The 25,052-nt window shown below is 38.7% G+C and overlaps 1 protein-coding gene across 2 annotated transcripts in view; it reads left to right on the plus strand.

Annotated features, from left to right (window-relative positions):
* The first annotated feature begins 3,597 nt into the window (after window positions 1-3,597).
* Window positions 3,598-25,052, plus strand: part of ANKRD10 (ankyrin repeat domain 10) — a 37,478-nt gene continuing 16,023 nt past the window's right edge. For both annotated transcript variants that reach the window (XM_050980501.1, XM_030234331.2), the window contains exons 1-3: window positions 3,598-3,926; window positions 9,739-9,891; window positions 18,217-18,308. In XM_050980501.1, coding sequence (XP_050836458.1) covers window positions 3,726-3,926; window positions 9,739-9,891; window positions 18,217-18,308 — 446 coding nt within the window. In that variant the 5' untranslated portion in view covers window positions 3,598-3,725. The remainder of the gene's footprint in view (window positions 3,927-9,738; window positions 9,892-18,216; window positions 18,309-25,052) is intronic.

The raw sequence follows: 25,052 nt of genomic DNA on the forward strand, positions 1-25,052 counted from the left end.
TAAATAATAATGTAATTGAAACAAAATGTTAAAAACCCCAGAATTTCCATGTCCTCAGTTTCACAAGATATGACAGCAGTTAAAGATTTTACTCCTATTAAATTTAATTAACTTATGAAGTCCATTGCCAAAATATTTTAAGGAAGTCGAAGGAAATGCAGAAATATACACATTTTTACATTTATCTGGATAATGATTCACATTTCAAAAAATAGAGACAAATGTGATTTGTCAAGTCATATGCCAACTACAGACTGATTAAGGAATCAGTCTCATATAGAGAGCACTGTGCTGTGCTATTTTGGAACTTTTGGTGTAGATCAAGATCACTAGCATGGAAATCAAAATGATTGACCTCATAAAATAAAGAATTTTACCACAGAAAAAGATAAACCAGAATTCATTTCCACATGCTGAATTCCTGCATAGCATTGTTAAAGCCTCTTCCTGTATTCTCCTTTCACCCCTCCAAAAGAAATGCAGCGGTGGTTGTCTACCTTGTAGGAATTACTAGCAGGTAAATAAGTCTCTGTCCATAAGGAAACTAGCCAGACTGCCTTTGTCTGGTGTGACAGTTTCTGTATCCCTGTATGAGATAAAAAAAACACATGCCAATCTCGAATAATAATCTTCTCAAGGCCAGGAATCTTTTTGTTCCTCTTCACTATAACCCACATTCTTCACATTTATTGCCTTTTATGATAGTTATAAACAATATGTGAACAACTATGTCAGTGCTTATACACTACACTGTAAAAAGCATTGGTTTTTCAACCTGGGAAACCATGTTAATACCAAACATTTTAGTAAGGTCCACTTTTATGACATAAGATGTTGTATACGTTGGGGGGGGGGTTGTTTTGGTTTGGATTTTCCCTTGTTTGTTTTTGAGCTTTGTGTGGTTTGTTTTTGGGTTTTGTGTGGTTTGGTTTGTTCTTTTTTTTTTTTTATTTTTTTCTTTCAATTGCTCCATCATATAGGATCTGCATTATTTAATCCCCAAACCAGGCATGCAGATATAAAAGTGTTAGCATCTGTCTAACTGGACGTGGAAAAAAAATCCTCATAACCCAGAAGTGCATATAGGATGATGAACTTTCAGAGCTTTGGAAAAAAAAGGCCACATCCAACATAAAATGGGCCAATAAAATGTTTGGTTTTGAAAGGCTAAGGATAAGGGACTGAGCTGAAAGTTGCTGTAGCTGAAAGTACTCCCTCCCCTGGCCAAAGCATTTCTCTTTCCCGTGCTTCAGTGTCACCATCTATAAAAGGGCTGATGTGTAATCCATCTTCCTTTGCACATTATTCTGAGATCTATAACTTGGCAGCATTCTTGAAGCTGAAGCAATATTTTATTTTGGTGAATATATAATAATATATACGGGATACAAAAATTAGCTGCAGTAACGCCTCATTTTGAAATGTCTTGTCTGTATATGCATATCACAGTGTTATATTTTTTACCTCAAAGCACTTTGATTAATTGAGCTTCTTACCACCACTCAGGATAGGATTTTATTTTTCCCATTTTGCAGATTAAAAAAAATAAATAAGCCTCTACATTTTAAATAAAAAAGACAGCTAAGGTTAAAACAAAAGTTTCTGAAAGCAAGATTTCCATCTTCATATTCTGACTTGATACAACTATAAAAATATAGCCACATTTCAAGTTAATAATTTTTATGAATTGAGTTAAATATCTTGATACCAGACTTGTGCTTCTAGTCCTAAATACAGAAAGCTGTATGTTATTATGTGCAGATCAAAACAAAACTTTGAGAACACAAAACAAGGTGTTTCATTTTGCTATTTTTACAGTCTAAATCCATGGTTTGTAGCTCAGACCATCCCTGTGATATTTTAAGGAAAATCTTAAGCCAAATCTCCAGTTTGCTGTTGCAATAGCTTTCTGGAAAGGACCTTTTCCACATGAGAGCAGTACAATCCAACCAAACACCCAGTCTTTATCAGCACCTTTCCACAATGAATGAATTCCTTAACCACCTTCCTGAAGGCTAAAAAATGGCCCCATATGCTGACTGTCCAATTCCTTTCCTAAGATTTTACATATGTACAAGAAGAGTATTAGCCATGGGATGCATATGTCAGAGGAGTGTTTTGTGCTGGGCTATAAGCCAAGGTGCAGTTCTTTTTGTGTGCAGGTGATTTTCTTTGTGCTGGAACCTTATCTCTGAGCACTGGATACTGTACACACACAGATTTATACATGCCAAAATGCAAAGCCAAATAAATGTGAGGAATGCCTACAGAATCACAATAAAGTTAGAAGTCCTATATTAAGAAAAAGATATTTCACAGTATCTTAATGATCAATTTAGACTGATGTTAAAGAAAAGCTTTTTAAATGCCTGGGTCTCTTGACACTTTTAATAGAAATTTATTTGTTCCTTCTTTGCCTCAGAATATAATTCCTGGTTTGCATAGCTTAATAATGTATACTGAACAAGGAATACTCCTTGACACCCAGAGAAGTTGTGGAAGTCCCTGGAAGTGTTCAAGGGGGGGTTGGTTGGAGATCTCAGCAACCTGGTCTAGTGGAAGGTGTCCCTGACCATGGCAGGGGGGTTGGATTGATCCCTTCCAATTGATCCCTGAAACCATTCTACGCTTCTGTGATTTCATAATTTTCAGCGACAGGTGAGTGAACTTACATTTAAACAATTGTACTCTTCATTATCATCAATTAAATTTTACTGGTGTCAGAAAAAGACGTTCACAAACGGACAGGAAACAATTAGGAACAACTAACAGCAGCTCCTTAAAAATTCTGCAGAGCCATTATCCAGGGACTGATTACTGGTTCAAACAATTTAAAATCAGGTATTGTCATTTTAACCAGACACTGACAGGGTTATCCTTTGGTTCGCAATCCACTTAGCAGCTCAAACCCATAGTAACCTCTGAGTGCTGAAGCTGGCTTGACAGCTTGCTCCCGTGGTGTACGGGAACAAACCAGGACAGCCGCTGCCCCGCGGCTCAGCCCTGTCGTGCTGCCGGCACCTCTTCCCCGCGGACACACGGCCCGGCGCTGTCACCCGCGGCGCCGGGAGCACAAAGCGCTCCCGCCCTGCCCCGGCCGCTGCGGCCATACCGGCCCGGGGCGGCGGCGGCCAGAGCGGCTCTGCCGGCTCGGACAAGGGAAAATCCGGGAGAGGAGAGGGAGAGAGAAGAGCGGAACAGAGAAAGGGGAGGGAGAGAAGGAGGGAGAAGGGAGAAAGAGGGAGAGGGAACGAGAAGGAGGGAGAAGATGAAAGGTGAGGGAAGGGAGTGGGGAGAGAGAGAGAACGGAAGGTGGGAGGAAAGGAAGGCGGGAGGGAGGGAAGGCGGAGAGACGTGGAGAGGGAAGGAGGAACAGGCGACGCCGGAGCGGGAGAAGGAAGGACCACGAACGAGGGGGGGGGGGGGGGGAGGGGGGGGAGGGGAGGGGAGGGGAGGGGAGGGGAGGGGAGGGGAGGGGAGCAGCAGCGCGCCCCCCCCTGCGTCCCTCCCGCCCCGCTCCGGTCTCCCTGAGGGCAGCGCGGCCCCGCCCCTCAGGGGGCGGAGCGACACGCGCGGCCCCGCCCCTCTCCCTTTGTGCCGGGGCCGCGCGCGCCAGCCGCAGTCGCCGCCGCTTCCCGCCAGGGCAGCGCGCTCCCGCCCGCTCCTCCTTCCCCTTCTCCCTCCCCCATTCCTTCCTATTCCCTCTCACCGCTCTCTCACTCGCCATGTCGCTGGGAGCCGGCCCCGAGGCGGGCTTTTCCAGCGAGGAGCTGCTGACCCTGCGCTTCCCCCTGCACCGCGCCTGCCGCGATGGGGACCTGCCCGCCCTGTGCGCGCTGCTCCAGAGCTCGCCGCGTTCCGACCTGGCGGCCGAGGATTCCTTCTATGGCTGGACGCCCATCCACTGGGCCGCGCACTTCGGCAAGGTGGGGCCTGGCCGGGCTCAGCCGGCGGCGGGAGCGGGGGTGGGAACGAGAAGGGGAAGGGGAAGGAGGGCGCGATTCCCGCTCGCGCGCAGCGCGGCGCCATCTTTGCCCCTAGCGCGCGCTGTGCCGGGAGGTGCCACCGCCCCCCCCCCCCACCGCCTCCTGCCTCTCCTCAGGGAATCGGGCGGGACGGGAGCGGACAGCCGTGGCGCTTGGCTCCGTTCCTGTCCCTGCGGTCAGCGAGGCGTGGGTGGCGCAGGTCACGGGGCTGGCGGCACCTGCCGTCTCGGCATCACTCATCCCACACCACTGCCGGTGGCAGCCGCCCCTCTCGCTCCCCGCTGTTTTCCCGGCTGACAGCGGCGGCCTCGCCCGGGCTACCGGCACAGGAGCGAATGATGAGGAACAGCCGATCCCCCCCCAGACACCCCCGGCGGACGCCGGCCATGTGAACTGGAGGCACCGCTTCGGCGCGACCTCTTCCCCGCCCTCGGCGATCCTCCTTCCATGCCGGCCCTCCCTGCCGGGGCGCTTTGTCTGCGCGGTCTGGTGGCGATCCGTGCCGTCCTCGGGCTCCGCACCTGGAGACCGCTGTGTTGTGGTGCCCGTGTTATGACAACCGGCTCGCCGGAGTTTGGGCAGAAGGTGCTTGTTGTGCCTGTAAGGCGCTCCCTTTTTGCCTTCAGTAGGAAAAATAAACTACGGTTCATACGTATGGAATTTTCTGCATTGGCGTTGTTGTATTGCAGAAAAGACCAAAACATAAGAAGCAGCTGCACTAACTTCACATCTTAGAATAAGTGGTATTCTAATTTCTCGAGTTTAATATAGGCGTTTCCTGTTTCTGATGCAGTGAGTGTCTCAGATTATGCAGGATTCCAGCCTAGAGGGTTGGGATCTGTTTTTTTTCCCCTCATTGATTTGTCTGAGTTTAGAATTCGTGGGGCTTTTGTTCTTGTTCTCCCTCCCATTTCCCAAATACTTCTGTTTGCTTATTGGTTGTGCGCCAGAGGAGGAAGATTGATGTACTTAGGCAGTTGTCATGGTTTATAAAAGGACATTAGGAGATGGCTTCTATAAGTTATGTGTTCTTATCTGCAGTTGCTTCTTTGAGAAGCTTTTAGGAGCAGCTTTAGCTAAGTCTTCTTCCAGTCCTAAAACAAAAGACAACAAAAAACCCCAAACCCACAAAATCCAAAATGTAGAATAGTCTTTTATCTGTTGAGAAAGAAGCTAATAATCTTCACTCCGAAAAAAGTGGAGTGCCTTTATTTTCCTTGTGAAGTACACTCGAAGGAACTGTTAAGATACTTTTTGGCCTTACAGTCATCTGTTTACTTTTTCTGTCTTGTAAGAATTTCTTCTCAGTATGAGTTTCGGGCAGTTGTAGTTACTTAATTATTATATATAGATTTTGGATAGTGTATGTGTTGTTTTGTTTTTTCCATTAAGCGTCTTCAGCCTTCTGCTAACCACCCTAGGTTGAGTGAGCTTTTGCGTGCATTCCAGTTTCTGTTGAAGAGACTCTTGCAGAAATAGCAAACAAAGGGAGCAAGTCGGCCTGCAACACATTGTGTTTGTATTTGCTCTTTTCATTCTTAGGTATGGGCAGAATTTGATGGGTGGTGGTGTTACATATGGGGAGGGGATAAATCTGGCAGATGAAATGAGACAAAGGTGACATAGGCTGTAAATGGGTTTTATAGAATTTTGTTCATATGTTTTTTTCCTAAAAGCCATCAGATCTAGGCAGCAATTTGTGGAAGTTATTTACGTACTTTATAGTCTAGTTAAGTTGTGTTTCTTTCTCAGAGCCAAAGACTCCACAACACTTTAAAAAAGTTAGAGTAGTGTAATTGGATCCCAAACCCGACTGGCTTTGTGTTTATGTGACACAGTTACCCTTGTACCTTTCACCAGTTAACAGAGTGTTGCCAGCAGTGAGACAAGAGGTGCTCAGATGCATGTCTCACTTTCACAATTATGGCATTTTTGTTTCCCAAATTCACATTCATCAAAATGAAATGGAAAATTCTTCTGGTTCTCCAAGTACCGCAGTTTTCAAATGTTAATTTTTGAAGTGCTGGTTAACAGTTACTGAGCAAGTCTATGTCTCTTCACTTCTTTGTTTTTCTAGATTTTGTAGAACTTGTTTGGTTTTTTTCTTTTCCTTGAAAAAACTACGTGATGAGAGAAATTCACGTCTGCATGTCTGATACAGGGCCAATTGGTAACATGGTCCACCAGACCATTGCTTCTCACTGCTGCTCTATAGGACACTGAAAAGACAAAATTGATTTAGTTCTGGTCTGGAACTACTTGTGAGCAATGAAATCTAACCCAGTTCATATATGTACATATGTGTGTGCCTGCACACACAGCAGGAGTCCAGTTTTGGTGAACTTCAAAGAGAGTTTTCTTTCCCTCTGTCTATGGCACAGGTTAAACATAAGATGACTCTCTCTGCATCAAAGGGCAGTCAGTACAGAAGAATTTTATAGTGAAGCTATGTAGAGCTAAATTCTTGCATGCAGTTGTAGATATGCTTCAGGAAGGAAGTAACAGCAACAGTCAAGTTGGTTAAAAATGAATATGTCAAAGAGGAAAGGTGGCTAATGGGGGAGGAAATACTGATGTAACACCAGTACCAGTAAGAATGGGGTCTCTTACAACTAAAAGTGAAAACAGAGTTCTTGAGTAACTTATTCTAAAACACATTTCTACAGTTTGCAGGTAATCGGTAAAATATCAGCCAAGTCAATTGGAGGTGATAGATACTGCAGCCTGTGTTTCTAGTTGTAATATCTGGGCATTTAATGACAGTGTGGAGCTCCTTTTAGAGATAGCACCAAGTGCAAATTTACTTGCTGTGCGGAGTACCTGTGGTGGAGTTTGCATTTCAGGACATTCCCTGATTGCAGACAAGTGCTTGTCTCCTGAGATGTGAATTAATTCCCATTAGAGTTTCTATATTTTAATTGGAGTTAATTATATGGTGCCCTAAATTACACTGGTATTCCACAGATTTCTGAGAAGATGGGTCAGAATGTAAAAATGTTAATAGCCTAAAAAAGCTACCAGAGAGGTAGAAAATACAGGGCTTGCATTAAAAAATTGAGTTTGGTCTTAATTTGAATTCACTTTGTTTTGGACTAATCTTAATTTTCTTTTTAATCACTTGCAGTTGAATTTTTGTTTTCTTGGACCACATCTCTTTGCTTGTGCTCTTTGCCTGTTTTTTTGTCATTTGACTGCTTACATTATAGGATGAAAAATAGTAGTAAATATGTTCTGTTTCTTTTAGAACAGAAGCGGTAGAGATAAAAATGCCTGTCTCCTGCTTGGTATTTTTCCAGTGTTGTGTCCTGTATGGAGGCCTGTCTTCCTTCACTAAATCAGTTTAACCTCTGCGTTAGATTGGAAAAATCTACTGTATTAAATATAAGTTATTTAATGAAAGTGGACTTATGTGTCCTGATCTCAAGCATAAATGATCAAGTGAGGTATTGTTTTTTGTCATGTTGACTTTTTCTGTTCATGGATGGAATTAATCTCGTTCTTCCATAATGTTGGAAGAAGCCGGTTTTTCTGACAGCCATGATACAAAAGATCCATACTCAAGCTTTTAATGGGATGAAATGTATTCATAGTTAAAGCTCTATGAATCTAAAGTCAGCGTATTCAAAACAAAAAAAAAAAGAAAAAGAAAAACAATGTTTAAAAGTCAAATTGCATGGATAATCATGCTGTGTGGCCCTCTTAGATCCAAGCAGTGCAGTATAGTGCTGGTGAATCAGTTTTTGTTTTTTCCTTTTCAGTTGATGGGCTGTAATGCCTGTCTAATTAAGGAATTCTTTCAGCCTGGTGCCTGTGCAGGAAATATTATTCTTTCCTGAAGTTATAATGCTTGTCTGGAAGTGTTTTCAAATGAACTCTATTAATAAACTCTATTGTTCTAAAACTGGCTGAAATTTATTTTTGCCTTCAGTTACCACAGATTAACCTCTTGCTGTAGGTGGAGGGGTGTTTTCCATCACATGACTTATTAATAATTGCAGTGTTACAATTTAATTAATAACTACTAAGGATTGACAACAATATTATGGATGCTAACATGTGAAGATCATGGCAAGTCTATTATTGTCAAATACAAAATGTAGTTCAGTAGTCTAGCATTGGCGTTATAAATTTTCTTAAAACAAGTGGGGTTTTTTCCCAACAAAAGTGTTTGTTTTCTTTTGAAAAGGTGCTTTCTCTTTGGCAATGTTGATGTTTAGAGAGCTAGATTCATTAATATTCAATATTCCAGTTATCCTCACCCTTACTTTTTGCAGTTAGTGAGTTCCTGGTACAACTGTGTCCAGCCTTAACTTCATTACAGTCAAAAAAAAAAGACTTCTGTATATCCAAAGGGATAGGGTTTGCATGTGTTTGTTTCAATTATATGAGGGAAGGAAACAAATGAAGTTGATAAGGTATTTGCAAAACTAATATAAAATACTTCATTACAGTGTTTGGTACTTTTATCTCGTGTGTAATTCAGCAAGATCAGCAATTCACAGTTTAAGAGAGGGAGAAAGAAAGAAAGGCTGACATACAGCAACAGATAAGAATGTTATAATCCTGATGTGTATGCTTCTAAGTCAAGCTGCCAGTCCACATTCAGATGATTTTTAATTGATCCTTTATGGACAGACCGTTCCACAGCTGTGGTGTGGCTGATGTTTTCTTTAATTGTGATACACTGAGACACCCACAGATTTGTTTTATATGAACCAATGCCTGAGCTGTTGTAAGGGTCTTTGTTTTGCTGCTGCGTTTGTGTGCAGTGGTATTTGTTTTCTACCCGCAGTAAATGGATACGTAGACTAAACTGTTTATTTCAGCATAGTGAGTTTCTTTTCCTATCAACAATACAATGTTTCTGTGTGACAGGAAAGGAGTGTTGTTTTGACTATTCTTGAAAGTTGAGGTCATCGTAGCTGTGGTTTGCCTAGTTTCTACAAATGAGAAGTTATGAACCTTTAAAAATAGTATCTGGTTATCTGACACTTCTGGTTAGTATGTTAGGAAAAAAGGCAGAATATAATTTGACCATGACTGCAAATTTTTAAAAGAAAAAAGGCTTTTATTATCTTTGTGGTGCCACAAACAAGCAGCCTGTTTTGTTTTAAACAGTTTCTTATCTGAAATAACAAGAAAATGGTGGAATTGATTCCTTTTGTAGATTTAACACATTATATATATTCTTAAGTATTAGTTTTCTTGACCAATCTTCTGTCACTCAGACATTAAAGAAATGAATAATCTTTTGTTTTTCTGATCTAGCTTTATATAAACTCTGCTGAGAGTATGAGTCCAGCATCTGTGTATCTCCTAACAACAATTTTGTTTTGGCAAATGTTATCTAATAATATCTGGTTAGTATCATGTTTGCTGGATCAGAACTCTCCCCCTTTTTTTCCCCCCTCCTTTTTTCCCTTTCCACCCTCTTAACAAAAGAGAACTCAATATCTCTTGTAGTTAGGATTGAAGGGTTTATGTCCTCTTTTCCTCTTTTCTGAAATTAAAGGTGAAACTCAGTTTGGAGGTGAGAATTAAGTACTTCTCAGGTAAGGTCTATGACCAAATGAGGAAGGAGTAAAGGGAGAGGGAGGAAATTCTAGATTTCATATTCTGTCTTGTTTTTTATTCGTGTAATCTTACTGGTAAGTTTAGCTCTTCTAGGTTTTATGTATTTATTACCACGTGCTAATTGTCATAGCGCATCTGTGTAACATTTTTGGTTTTGTTTTCATTCCTGTCTTTAAAGCTGGAGTGCCTAATGCAGTTAGTAAGAGCTGGAGCTTCTGTAAATGCCAGTACGACACGTTTTGCTCAAACACCAGCCCACATTGCTGCTTTTGGAGGACATCCAGAGTGCCTGAATTGGTTGATTCAAGTGGGGGCCAACATAAACAAACAGGTATGGATTAATGTGTATTTCATGTATGCATATAGTTCTGCAAGAGGTGTCTTGATCCCCTTTTATGACATGTATGAGCCTTACATTAACACACAGATGTTTCATTTTTGACATCAGCTGAAGTCAAGCAATTTAATTATCAGTTATAGACATTTTACATTGCAGTAGAGGTAGGACTAATAAATGTCCTTTAAGCCTCTAGGGGTTTGGAGGATATTTGTTTTAGGAATTGACATCTTGCTGCTTCTTGAACAAAGTGGTAATGTTGCCTTGGTATTGGCAGCATTAGCAAATATTCTGATATTGTAGTGCTGCTGCAGGGGCAAGAAAAAGACTAGTGAGGAACATAATACTTAATAAATATGCTAAGAATTGAAAAATTTACTATTCTACAGAACCATGAGACCTTTGTGGTGCTTCATGATTTACTCATACATCTAACTAGTAAGAGCTGCCTTGATTTATTTTAAGGTGCATCTGGTTTTATGTTGTTTTTCTTTTAGATTATTTCTAAAGCTTTTCTAGTAGCTTTCTGAAAATAAATCAGAAACATCTACTTGACTAACAAAGAAAGGTGATTTTAAAAATTTCATTTGCCTTTTTTTTTTTTTGCTATAACTTTCATTAGTTTTAGGTGAGTATGTAATTTATTTGGTAGCAGAGAGTGCATTAATATAGCAAAATTCCTGCAAAGGAGTGTTGTACTCTGGTACAGTAACAGAATCAATACTTAAAAACTATCATGTTTTTGAAAAAAATGTTTGAAGTACTGAATTAATCTGTTATGTATGCTGGTCATACATAACATCCTTTTTAATGGTAATCAAAAGTATTTTTAATAATATTCTGAGACTAATTAATACTACAGCATATGCTGTTGTTAAAAGCTGTGGTATAGCACAGCATCCATAAAATGTCTGGCCTGTTAAATCTTGCATCATACTTTTCTTAAAGTATTCAAGGGCCAGACTGCGTTTTATATGCAGTAGAGTTAAGCTAAGTCTGCTGAAGAACTAAAACATTTGCATTTCTAGAGTTTGGTTCTTTCTTTTTTTTAAGCTGTGCAAAAATAAGAAATGGGGAAGTTTGTGTTGAGTTTTCAGAAAAGAAGTCTGGTGCATTGAGAACAGCTGTGAGACACCAGGAGAATTGTAGAAACAATGAAGGTGGCTGGATGCAGAGGCTATAGATCGCATCTTCTCCTTGATACCTGACAAAAGTAACTTATGCAAAAAGTTATTGCTGCATAGTGGTAGAATCTTCAGAAGAGAAAATACAAGAACTGTAAATGCATCTGGAGACCAGGTAAGAATGTAAAGAAATGGTGATTAGAGAGGAACGTGGCATGCACAGAATAAAGATATACAAATAACTGCTAAATGAGAAGAGAAGAATGAATGAAAGTGAATGAATGAGAAGAATGAAAGTTTCCAGCTATGAGGATAAAGAGAAGAACTGACCAGTGAGGTTGAAATGGAGTTGAAGAACAAGCTTGATGTCCTGGAACATGATGAGGGGGGGGAAAATCACATGTAGTGAGTGAGGTTGTAGCAAAGAAAAAAGTAGCACCTAGCTCACAGAAGAAGAGAAGAGTGTGGAGAGATCTCTCCATGGGCTGAGGGCAACATGCAGATGACTGTAAAAGAAAGCAGAAGGCAGTATAATATGCAGTTAAAAATGGGCAGGAGACTCATTCCAGCTTAAAGAAGTTACTAAGGCAAGACAGTGACTCAGGAGTGTGTATGTTGCTGGCTCGTTGCCAGTGCAAATGGTCCTCCACACTGTCAAGTTCTCAGATAGTGATGATAGTATTCTATAGGCTTCTGGGGGCAGACTGAGGCAGTGACAGACCACGGACACTAGAGAGTGAGAGTGCTGAGAGCTCAGCACACTAGAGAGTGAGGGTGCTGAGAGCTGACATGTTGGGTGTCTTTTATGTCATTAATGGTAGGCTCAAGTTACACTTCAATGTAGTAACTTTTCTTGCACCCTCAAGATACTAATTGAACACATGACCAGAGGTATTTCAGGCTCAGTTTAGTGATAATATAAGATACCTCTGGTTAATTAAATGGTAGTAGAAACAAAAAGCCTCTGAAGTTCGTAGGACACAACTGGTCAGTCACACTGTTTTCTCATGCACAAGCACTGTAAGCTAGGCAATATGCCTTGATGATAAAGCAGAAAACTCATCCCACAAATAATTGGAATGTTTCATACATGGCTATGTAAAGCACAGTGCATGCTTTGCTATCTCCAGTTCCCTCAGCTGTTTATTGAATTGCAGTCAAATTCTACTATTCTTGTTTGATTTGAACTCCTTAAATGATCTCTGTTCCTTATTTAACTTGCAAGCACTTTTAGGTGATCATCTAGGGCTTCCACCCACACTTTTGAGCTTTTGGAGCACTATTTCCTGATGTGTATTTTGTTTATTCCTTCCAGCTCGCTGACTGATGCTGTACTCCAAACAGACATAGTCACTGGCTAATGCTTGTGTGAGGACAAGTGTTCCATGGACACTGGATACAAAACACATGCTGAGAAAGATCTGGGAATGCTTGATATTTAAACTAGTAAACTTTTCCTTCCAAACTGACTTCTGGTCATTGGCTACAGACTAACCCTTCACTTCTGGAAAAAGAAAAGGATAGCTTCTGAAAAGGAATCCACTCGAGTCTCTCAGTTTTACCGTAAACCTCCGGTACTCAGTAGAGTTTGCATGCCTGCTTTCATATCTGCCCTGAGGTATTGTATTGTAGCTCATGCTGCCTGCCCTGAAGTTTAGGAAAACCTAAACATGTCTTATCTTGTTGCTTGTGAGAGTTGCCCAGGACACTTCTCAGGCAGCAGCAATGAAGGACAAATGCTGAAAACTGCTTGTCCCAACTGCACTTTGCTCCCCAAATAAATTATGTGAGTATATCCTGTGATGCCCAGCCCTCTTATGTAACTGTATGTGCTGGCTAGAATCACATCTGTCTCTCATCAGTGGGCAGTTCCTTACCCCCAGGATCACCATTTAAAAATACACTGGAGGAAAGCTGAAGTGCTAAGCAATGGTCTGTTTCTACCCATAGTGTATTCAAGACAATGTCCTACTGTTTCTGATTTTTCTTTTTTTCCCCTCAGTGGGCTGTGTCTGCTAATAGTTGTTAGTAGTGTGACTCAGGACCTGCATTTGGCTGCCTGCCTGCTCTAGTTCACTGTAGCAGTGCAAAGCAATTATCCTGCTAGTTTTCCTGAGGATTTTTTTCTGATTTATCCTTGTCACAATACAGGTTGGTTCTGGGCCGTTGTATAGATTAGATACATTGGATAATAAGTACTTCTGATTTAAAAAACCATTAACTTAATTTTAATATATTTTGCCTCTAGCCTCAGACTAGTAAACATTTCTTTTGTACGTTGCCTTTGTTGATTGGCCAGAAAAGTGTTGTGTGGCCTGTCATAAAGGGAAGCGAAAAGAAATACTGCACCCTTACAGGGGATGCAACTTAGTGTTCATGCAGTCAGTTACCATCACATGGCAGTGGTGGCAGATAGTTTTAGGAGGGTTAGACAACCCGTAGGAGCAAGAACTGTAAATAGGCTGATATCCTTTGTGGGGAGGAAGAAAACATTCTTTGGGTATATTACAGTTTTTATTTTAAACAACAATTAGGTCTAAATCCAGATAAAAAGATTCCATAAGTTCTCACTTGCACACAAAAGCCTTTTTAGCAAAGGAGGAAAAGTACTCAGTGTTCTCTAGTTTCTGCTTCCTAGCTTCAGAAAGGATAAAGATACAGGTTCTAAGAAATGAGTAGTGTTTGGAAATGTGATCATCTGATAGATGATTGAAATTCAGTCAGTTGAGTTAAGGAATGGAGTTAGTTTGTATTTCTTATCAAGTAAGGGCTTCTGTGTCTTAGTCAGGTATCACTACTAGAAGTATTTTAGAAGTGCTTGCACAGTGTTGAAGTTCAACCCCAGTGGATACCTAAGCACCACAGAGCTGCTTCCTTGTTTCCCCACCCAGTGAGGTGAGGGGGAGAATCAGAAGGGAAGTGTGAGAACTCACAGGTTGGCATAGAGACAGGTTAACAGGTTAAAAAAAGGAAACAAAGAAAAAGAAATCCAAGAAGATCAAGTGGTAGAACATTTTTTAAAATCTCCTAGCACAGTGCAAAAAGCTTTGTTGCTCACCACTACCTCAGTGATGCCAGCCAGTGCTGGAGCAATGGCAACCCCAGTTCTACTTGCTGAGCCTGATGTCACATGGCATGGGATAATCCTCTGGTCCTATTGGGTCAGTGGTCCCAGCTGTGGCACATCCCAACCTCCTCTCAGCTAGAACATTGGTGTACTAAAAACACTTTGGTGGTCACAAACCCAAAATATCTTACTAGGTACTATGAAGAAAATTAACTCTGTCCCATCCAAAACAGTGTACATAGTTTAAAGTTTTCAGTGTAAATGTGTTTGGGAGCTTTTATTTTAAAAATTAATTCCTGCAAGTAAATTGCTTTTGGTTGAGTGGGTTGTTTTGGTTTTGGGGTTTTTTGGTGATGTTTTTTTTTGGTTTGTTTTTTTTTTTGTGTTAGGTTTTGGGTGGTTTGATTGTTTTGGTGTTTTTTTGTTTGGTTGTTTTTTGATAAATGGAAGGAGTGTAAAGGTACCAGTGAGTGAAATCAATTGAATCATGTCCAGGGACTTGGAATTTGGAGAACAAAATAGGAAGTGTGCTCTGAATTAAACTGGACCATCCTCAAGCCAACAGAATTCAGGTCCTGGAAAGACAGAAGGAGGAAAAAATGGAGTAAAAAATGGCTTTAGACTGAATTGAAAAAAATACCCATACATGAAGGCCTGGGAAGAGAGTTTGAGAAAAGTATTTAATCAGTAGAGGAAGTGTCTTTTGAGGTTAAGAGCACAGTGAGGAACTGGAAACTGATTAATCAGGCTGAGAAAGATTTACTGATTAAAGCCAAAAAAAGCAAAAGACTCTTCAGCAACATAAATAAAAAGATAATAAGGAAGGAAGCAAGATGTTTATTCAGTAAAATGAAATAGAAGTCAAAGGTAATCTAGTCATGACCCCAAGCTAGAGAAAACTGCCCTTGTCTGTGTGAGAGGGTAGCCATTCTTTCCAAGGGAAAGAAGGAAGGCATTCAGCAGTGGGTTGCAAAAACTAAATGTCTGTGGTGATTCCTGAATTCTTTTTGTCATTTCTTCAAGAGCACTGTTCACAAAATATTTAGTAACCACAGAACCAATGAAATGTATTATCTTGAATGCTAAATTAATGAAACTTAGAGTTTCTACTCATTTATTTATAATGCATCCTCTAGATTGTGAGACAAGTTTGGGCTGTTTGTGCAGTGTTGCAACAGAGGGACGAGTTCTGCTCTAGTTGTGAAAGCCTGGTAGGAGTCATTGATGCTTCTCTTCCTGGAATATTATTACAAAAGGGATTGTATCAGACTGAAGCACAGATGAGGAGTGTGACCAGTTTAAAGGATTATGAGGTGTTATCAGGGGCAATGAGGAATTAATAAGAGCTTCTCAGAATGAAAGAACTTCTTTTGTGAGATAAAAGAGATAGGGAAGAGGTATCTTACCCATGAGAATGTGCTGACAGGCTGTACCCTGAACTGCTCTCAGAAACTTCTTAGAAAAAAAATGTTACTTTGTTTTCCTGTTAGGTCACATTCATTCCAGTTGTTGAATCAAAACAATTGTTCTGAGACTCATACAGGGTACTTTTGTTTTCTTCTGAATGCATTGAAATATATAAAAGCCATCTTTCAGTGGGGTGTATATATTTTTCCATGTGTGTTTCTTTTCAATTTAGTCAAACTTATAATTTAGAGAGATCTTATGAGGAGAGCTAGGAAAGTGTTTCAGTGCAAATATATTTGGCCCCTTATAAGAATTTCAAAGCAACAAATTAGTAATGACAACTGAAATTTGGGTGCGATAATTAAAAGGAATGCTATAAAAATCTGAGTCTGTGTATTCTGTCATTTTTTAAATATTACTTGAATTCCTCAACTTTAGACACATGGTTTTATGGGCCAGTGATTAAAAACAGCCCTTCTCAAGACATATATTCCCTTCTGAAGTACTAATCTTTACTGTTTGGTGATGGAAGTGGTAGCTGCTATAAGCTTAGCTCATTCTTCTAATGCAATGCTGGGGAGTCCTTTTGCAAAGGTCTTCTCTCCTCCTTTTTGTGTGTCCCCACAGCAATGTTGGAGTTCAGTTCTCTAGATCTTACAGTGGGCAGTGTGCCAGGTTTATAGGGCTAGGAGAGATTTTGTTATCCCTGCCATATGCATGGCCAACTAACCCTAACCTGAACTTCAAATTGAGCGATTCTCTTGTAACTTACGCTTGGGCTTGCAGATACTAATGCTGACCAAAAGAGGCAAATCACTTACTTTCTATGCTTTGACCACTTTAACAAAAAGGGAGAGGGGAGGACACAGTAACGGAATGATGAATAGAAGACAGCTTTTATGGCTGGAAAATTTATTACCCAAAGAAATTTTTTCTCGATAAATTAGTCTCTAATAAATTTCCATGTATGATGGTTTAAAAAATTGTATCATCTCTTAAACTTTTTTCTCTTCCTGTTACTTCAGGGGAAGTTACACATAGGAAGAATTTGCATAAACTTCATTGGAAAGCAGTCTTCTATTCATCAACTGGAGACATACACTTTGGAAGAAGGGCTTTATAGCCTTTTTCTAATATTTAAGACATTGCTCCTCTTTCCTGTGTCCAAAATTTGTCAGCCTCAACAATTTTCTTTATTTTATAAGAAAGTAAACTTTGTTTGGTCCCACTGTTGTTTCCTGCTGGGTGTGCTAGGTAGTTCACTGTTTGGCTGAATATATGTCTTAAGCACTGGTAAGCTGGCTTATCTTCCATGAATTTGTAACTTGTTATAAAGATATTTCACCATGAAATAAAAGTGTCATGTAGAAAATTGAGAATACATAAGTTATAATCCAAAATTCATTTTCAAGTTAAACTTACATGGCCTAAAAAATAGGATTAAATTTCTCAAAATCTTGGCAGACAATTTTAGACACTTGTTAGCTTCTAGGTAGTATGATCATATTTTGCATATATTCACGTTTCAAGTAGAGCTAAAGTCTAGCCAGTACTGCGGAGTTAGGCATGAACACTGTTGTGTGTAAACACTGGTGAATCAGTAAAGGTGCTGTGTTAGTTTAATAGCAAATGTTGATATTTTATTAAAAGGAACAGGGAAGATAAACTGAGGCACATACAGTTAGAACATGTTTAATATCTGGAACAGACTAGTGAAGTCTGTCACAAGTTTGGAGACAAAGAGAAGAGGAAAGAAGACACAACAAAACCCAAAAACCCTTGCTACATTGTGGAAGTGTTGAGGATGAATCACAATAACAGACCAGTAAAAACATTTACTTACTATTCCAAGGCAGTTTCATTACAGATTGTTCTTTGTGGTTCTTAATACTGATGATTAATTGCAAGTACTGAATTTCCTCTGCAGCCTGTGGATCATGATGCATGAATTTACTTGCTGCTTGCTTAGATTTGTAAAATTGTTGTAGATCCTCCCTGTTAACCTGTAAGACTGTTTGTGGGGGAGAGTTGCCTGAAAAGCAATACTCTACCCCCACTCTGCACATTATGCAAAAGAATTAAATTATTGGGTGTGCTGGTTAATCCTAATGGAATATAAATTGACAGAAAATCAGAAAAGACAAATATATAGGATGTGAATCAATGTGTATGTGTTGGGAGAGATCTGGCCTGTCCTGTGAACACTGGGCATACCTCTGTTGCAGTAGAGCTCTGCGTATGTGCTCCTCTCCTGCCAAGTACTGATGGTGCAACCCTCAAGGACTGAGTCAGTGTGCCAGCAAGATCTGAAAGCAGCACAGTCCCACGGACTCAGCCTTGCTGCTCCCGAGCTCAAGAGGGCTTGTGCAGCCCAGTGTATTGGGAAAGGAGTGCCAGGAAATGAAGGTGTTAGAATAATGTGTTACGGTGGTGGATGTTGGGAGGGTTAACTAGTTTTCTGAATCTGAGTCTGCTGATTGTTGAGTTATTGGGTAAGGCTTATCTTCTGAGTTAAATGCCTTTAATGTTACTTCTTGCTAAAAGTCTAATGTACTTGACAGCCAACTGCAGACTTTAAAGTAATTATAAAGTACCTGATGTATTTGCTAGCTAATAATAAACACTGCTTTTATATATCTGCTCTCTTAATTAAAGTAATGTAAAATAGTATTTTAATTTTTAGAAAGATTATGCTTGACAAAATGTAGTTTGTCTTTACAGGATTATGTTGGTGAAACTCCTATTCATAAAGCAGCACGGTCTGGTAGTATGGATTCCATAAGTGCCCTTGTGGCTCATGGTGCGCAAATAGAGTAAGTGAGGTATTTTTTCTTGTTGTTGATTGTTGTGTGTGTAGCAGACTAACTTAGATTGGTAAACATAGATACTAATTTCAGAAAGAATAGTCAAAACAGCAGACACATGATCCAAATAATAATGATGGCTAGACATGTCCAACTGTAATAAAGCCTAAGATATTTTGCATGTCTAGTAATAAAGTTAACTTTCCTTAAATGACACCATTGTGCTACATTAGTGTTGCACATACAGCTGATATAGTAAAATATTTATTGTGCTTCTGTCAGATGATCCCAAACTGTACACTTTATTCAGCATGTAGTTATTTTTTACAAGAAATCTACACTTTGCACTGGTGAATAAATATAGAAAACAATGCAAAAGCAGCATTATGTGCTAAACAGCAATTCACACACTTCACCATTAGTTTATTACTGTTTGTTAGTGTATTGTGTATTTGCCCTGTTAACTTTTTTCTTTAAAGGTTTATGTACTGCAAAAACATTCAGAAAAGCTCACAAACTTTTGCAACTTACAGCATGGACAAAATGGATGCAGTTTTCACCTAGAAATGTTGAGTATAAGCTCTATGGCTTATAAATAATATCAATATTTAGCAATATGTTTTAATTAGAACTAGTTTTATTATCTTAAATGGTAACTAGTTACTGTATTTTAACCTGCACTATGAAACTTTGAAGTTGTAAGTGAAATAAGAATCATGTAGTTAATTTCTTGTTTTACCCTTTGGTTTCCATCTTACTGGTTTTGTAATGCTGCCTTGGTAAATCTACCATAAAATTTAACTCTTTTAGCTGTGTCATAGAGTGTTCAGGGAATATATTACCTTTAAGCTAATAGTAGTGAACTAATTGCTTTGTATGAAGAGATTTTTTATAGAATAACAAAATAAGCTGTCTCAGTTATTGACATGCACATTTAATCAGTCTTAAATGTATAATTTCCCATTTTTCACTCACTTTTTGATATTTTTAAGATAAACTTGAATTAAATTTACTGTGGAATTGAGCAAACCTTAATTATCATCATCAATTAGTTTGTAATCTTGTGGTTTTAACAAAGTAGCCAACCAAAAGAAAAGTTGTGGAACTGCGTAAACAATGTGAAATGGGTGATACCTGTCTTTGACCAAAGCTGTTTGTAGCAGAAGCAGTGTAGGTTTACAGCAGTTTTAATGAACAGGAAATAACATGAATTCTCAGTTTTCTAGCTTTGAATTCCATCCATGTTTCAGATAGGACCTGATGTTTAATTACCTATCATGAGGATGGTAAAATCAGGGATGCAAATGCAAAAGACTTGTGGAGCAACCCAAGTTTAATCATTTAGAGAATAAGGACTTGGCCCTGTCACCTGAGGGAGTTAGGTGTTGACTGATGGGGTGAGAATTTTTTACCTTAGAATCCAGTTTCCAGGTTCGGTGTGTTAAATTAGGCCAAATACATGTATATGCTCTTGACACTGATTAATTTTGGGTCATCTGGTTTTGAAAACTGGCCCTGATTAAAGGTTATGTAGATTTCCTAATTTTTGTAAAAACGTGAAAATGTAGATGCTCTGGAAGTTCTGTCTTATTTTATTACTCCAGTTAGAAGAAAAGGAGAGGGATTTTAGCCATATATTTGAGTTTTAATTTGTATATATTAACTGAAATGATAACTGACTGATAAAATTGACTGATAATTGATAAAACCAAAGCAAGAACTTTATGAAATACAGAACTAAGCACTAACTCGAATTAAACTGCTGGTCTGTACTGATGATGAATAAGTACTTTCTATTTTTACTGGGATTAGATCCTCTAATCCAGTTTTTTCTTTATTTCTTAGTATAGTTAACAGTATTGAAGTCTAGTTTCATAAGGATGAATGAAGTACCCCTTGGGACTGCAATTAGTCAAGCACCTTTACATGATATTAATAATATATGTCCTAAATGCCATCATCCCTAGTTTTTTATAGCAAGTAGAACAGGGATGCTAAGATTTCATTATTACACAAACACTAATAACCACTAGTGTAATATTGCAAGAAATGTATTTTTTGTTAATTAGTGATTATTGCTGTTAAAATAAGGTAACTTGGACTCGAGAAATCTTGTTTTCAGTGTTTACCACATTTCTGCTTTATTTCCTTCTTTGGTTATATTGGAAGACAAAGAATATTGATAGTAGTCAAGGATAAAAGTAAGAATTTTAGTTTTAATAAAATAGCCTCACTTGAATTTTTCTAGTTTACTATATTTCAGGCTTGCTAGTGTATTGCTTTTGCAGAGGAAGACAGGGTTTTGCAGTATAAATCTCATTAAGCTGTTGCATTGTTTTCCTAATTGATGAGAGAGAATTTGGGTCTCTATTCCTGTGTAAATTTTTAATAATATTAAAAAATAATAATTGTACCCTAGTGAAAATATTTTGATTTTTTTGTGGTATTTACCTTCTCATTTTAGCTGAAGCATATTCTGTGCACAGTATGTTCTACAGCCATAAAAATGGTTGCTCCACTAACTATGGTATTCATGGACCCTTGAAGAGGGGGAAGCAGGTGGTCACAATGTCCTCATATGAGTGAAAAGGTTTGCTGTGTAACTGACTTTTTAATGTGGATAGTACCTTTTAAAGTATCCATAATTACTGCTGGATTTTCACTAAAAGGCATATTGATGCAATTTATGTATGGTTAATTGTGTATTATTTATCATGGTGACAGACAAGTGTCCACAGCTCTTTATAGAGAAAAAGCCTTCTTGGTGCCATGTTTTGTTTTGCTCTTTTGCACTCTTATGTAAATGCTGTGTTTTAATGTAGTTTTATAGATTGTATCACAGCATATATAAAAATACAAAATTCAGCTGTAAACACAGGACACTGTTTAATCAAAAAGAAGCAGATGCAAGTGTTGATTATCCTGGCTTGGTTCATGTCTGCTTGCATGTGGTGCACTTGTGCATTGTGTCCACTTATCTCTGAATAAAATTCTTCTGCAGCTGTCATTTAAGCAGTTGTGTATTCCTTAGTGTCTTGATTTTAGAACTAAGAGAGAAGTTTCAAACACTGTATTATCCTGGGATAGAGAGAGATGTAACTTGTGGAATGGGCTTTGACTTGGTATGTACCCATCCAATTGAACACAAACTCTTGCTTGCTTAAAGGTTTTACTCATCATGATATTTGAATCGTATTATAGAAAAGCTTTTTATTTGCCTGCCAGAAATCTTCAGGTTTTGGGTAAATTTGGGTTGTATACCATGATGGCATGTTATGAGACCTAAAGAGATAATTTCCTTTCTAGTTTTAATATACTCTGGTCTCAGGGTTTGAGTAGAAGCAGTGAAATGCTGAGATAAACAAACCAGTACATCTGTTTCCACCAGATGACAGATTCATACTGTGATGTTGATCTGGTTTAGGCAGACGCTTCAGCCACTTTCTTGTTAAAGCTGTCTGGCATTCATCTGAGTGTGTAAATTCAATGCCAGAAATGTCCTATCACTGATACTAAGTTTTTCAGTAAGACCTTTATTCTCATTCTTTGACAGGGATTTACTTAATTTTATTTCTTCTTGTCAAACTTGTGTGTCACAACTTCATTGTGTTGTTAAAAAAGGCAATATTAATGTAATTTATCTTCTTCACAACTGCTATCCATCTTCCATAACAGAAATCTGTCTGCTGTGATTTTTTTTAGCGCTGCTGGATTAGTCCTTTGTGAAATTCTTATATTTCTGTTCCATGTGATCACTGTTGTGATACCTCAGCTTTTATTCTTCTCATTTGTGCTTTTGAGATTTCTCGACTTCCTGAAAATCAGTCGCCTCTAATGAAGACATAGTGATGTGTCATTTTCATGATAGCACAGAAGTTGGCCATTCCTTTCTGATGCAAACCCTCAGTTCCTTTTCAGTCTGGAGGAGAAGCTTACATGGCCTCTTTTCTTGAAGGTCTCAGGGTTCAGAAATCTCCTGTCTTATTAGTTAATGGGTATCTTCTTGATTTCTGAAAATCTTAGGAGCTATTTGCAGGTTTTTACTGTGAGATTATTTTTCTTGCCTAGCTTACTTAACTACCAAACTTTTAATATTGAATTGCAGTTCATTTCTGGTGTTAACATACTTGTGAAGTGCCACAACTATGTCACCTCTTTATTTCAGAAGCTTTATTACAGCACAGTTTCATTGTAGAAGACGGAGCATTCTGCTTTCTTACAGTCATTAGATTAACCTCATCTTGAGAGTAATGCTTTAGGATCTTACTGATCATTTAGATTTAGGTGCTTTTTCAACTGAGAGGTTCTTATCTGTTAATTAGTTGTATTAGTGCTTGTATAATCTATTTGGTACTTTCCAAACTCAGACCACTTCATGCACACTCTTTTTATAAACCTGATTGCCTCCAGATACTAGTTAAACTGCTGGATTAATTGCTGTTGTTGCATTATTAAACATTGCTGTATAATTAAGGAAGAATATATGGCAATTCTTGTTTAATTGTATGTAACAAGCATTTTAAGGGCCATCACTGTAGTATTCTTGTAGTGACCATTTTTCAGTGTAAAGGATACATGTGCTGGAATTTATTCTGCCTTTCCCATTTTATATAAATTGTTATGGGAAGGCAAATTCCAAGTGGCATGTACATTTCAGCGCTTAAACACTAATTCTCCTTTAAAAAAAACTGCAATTAAAGCTTGGTAATTTCTTCCATGTTTGGTTTCCTGTTTGGTTGCTATGGTTGTAGCAGTATTTGTGGTGGTTTGTAGGAGCTTGTGATTATGAAGTAGGGCAGTAATTTGGATTTAGTCTGAAGAAAAGATTTGGAAATACCAAAGCAGAATGCATATCATGGGTGACTGATAAAAAATGAGAGAGGCTCAGTCTTAGAGTAAACCAGTCTGGAAAAATGTAGTTTTCAGAGTTACTGACACTTCTAATAATTGCAGGAAGTTGAGGCAAATTCATACCACTGAATTCCTGTTCCATTTGAATTGAATGCAGATTATTTTTAGTGGGGGTGGAATAACAACAGTGATTACTGATAGCACCTGGAAAATAGCCCCTGGAATATGAGAGGCTGTGGTTTTTATGAATAAAGTAAAATCCATCCTTAAAGCAATGATACTTATGACCTTTCTGAACCATAGAGAGGAAATTCACTAGATACATGTGAGCTTGATAGTTTAGCTTATTCATTGGTGAGAAGCCTTACAGCACTGGTTTCTTGCCTTTTCTTCAGTCCAAGAGAGCTGGGTAAAGAAAGTACTACCAAGACTTCTATATGCAGATAGTTCAGATTTCTTACAGGAATGTTTGGGTTTCTTTGTTTGGATTGATCTGTCTTTGTGTAAGATACTGTGCTGATGTTCACTTTAGTGTGTGCAGTTTGCCTTAAGATTATGTTTTTTCCCTGCAAGATAAGCTATTCTGTTGCTGTTCTGGCTACAGAAACCTGGGTACAGTTAAGTCAAGTAGAGAAATCAAAGTGTCACAAAGTGGAGCTTGGCCAGAGTTAAATACAATTATATCCCAGATGCAGTAGTCTTACTAGTTCTGATGGTTAGTCCAGATGTTAGTGATGGTGATCTGTAGGGGTGCTATGCTTGATCTGGCAATAGTTTTTTACTAGGTATGTGATGAGAGGATTGTTTATTGCAAAGTCTGCTCTAGCCTGCCGTGTTGATTTAGGTTTTATTTGCTGATCTGGTTTGTGTCTTTTCAGTAAAGTTGTTCATAGACCAAATAGTACTAGTAGCCTCTGGACAAAAAAACCCAGGAGGTAGGTGTGGTGTGGCCCAGAACATGTTCAGGTTGGTCAGAAGTTTTCTTATGTGTGTCATGCACTACTTACTGATTACAAGATGTATCTCATGGCATGGAGGCTTAGCAAACCATGGAAAAGCTTTGGTAATCATAACCTAGGGAAAATATTACTCTTCAGCTTCATTCTGTTTTACTTGATTTGGCTTATATACAATGGATAAATTTTCTTATAAAGGAAGAAAAATCTAAGTTGAAAAACTTTTTTTCATGAAGCTCATTTAAACTGGTTTTATGCACTTCAGCAGTTCCTTAATTCGGAAGATTTTATGTCTGCTTGAGTAAACACACCAAGTTATTTTTGACACCAAAAAAACCCCAACAAGACTGTGTCGTTTTGATAGTATCCCTATTTTGGGAAAATAATGAAACCATCTACTCCCTGTAGCTCTTTCATTCTTGATTTTTGCCCTGCTTTTGGCACAAAACTACCTTAACATTAATTTACCTCTTCATTTTTATTTCCAAACTTCCACTATCCATGCCTTTTGTACTGAACAGCTTGAACTTTCTTTCAAGTTTGGCACATTTTTGAGAGAAGCTTTCCTCCTTCATTTCTCTAATTCTAAGCTACCTTTGGGGTTCATTTGCTATGCTGAGGAGAAATAATGTAATTTTATTTGCTACTAGAGTCATCTTGGTGGATATCTGTGTTGCAAGGTTGTTTTATCTTTTCAAGTCAGAGTTTGCTCTGAACCTGTCCTCAGCAGTTTTCCATCACACTTTCTTCATTGTTAGCAACGTTATTTGAAATTCTTGCTCTGTTTCTAGAAACATGAAGTTAACAGAAGTGATAGTTCTCATTGTCATAAGGTTGGCTAAGTAAGTCTTACATTCTCTTTGTGTTTAAAGTGGCTGCAGTACTATAAAGATGCTTATTTGGAATTAAATTTTACTAGTGATCTAGGAAATACTTTCATTTTAGT

The sequence above is a fragment of the Serinus canaria genome, chromosome 1 (assembly GCF_022539315.1).
Source record: "Serinus canaria isolate serCan28SL12 chromosome 1, serCan2020, whole genome shotgun sequence".
Lineage (NCBI taxonomy): Eukaryota > Metazoa > Chordata > Aves > Passeriformes > Fringillidae > Serinus > Serinus canaria.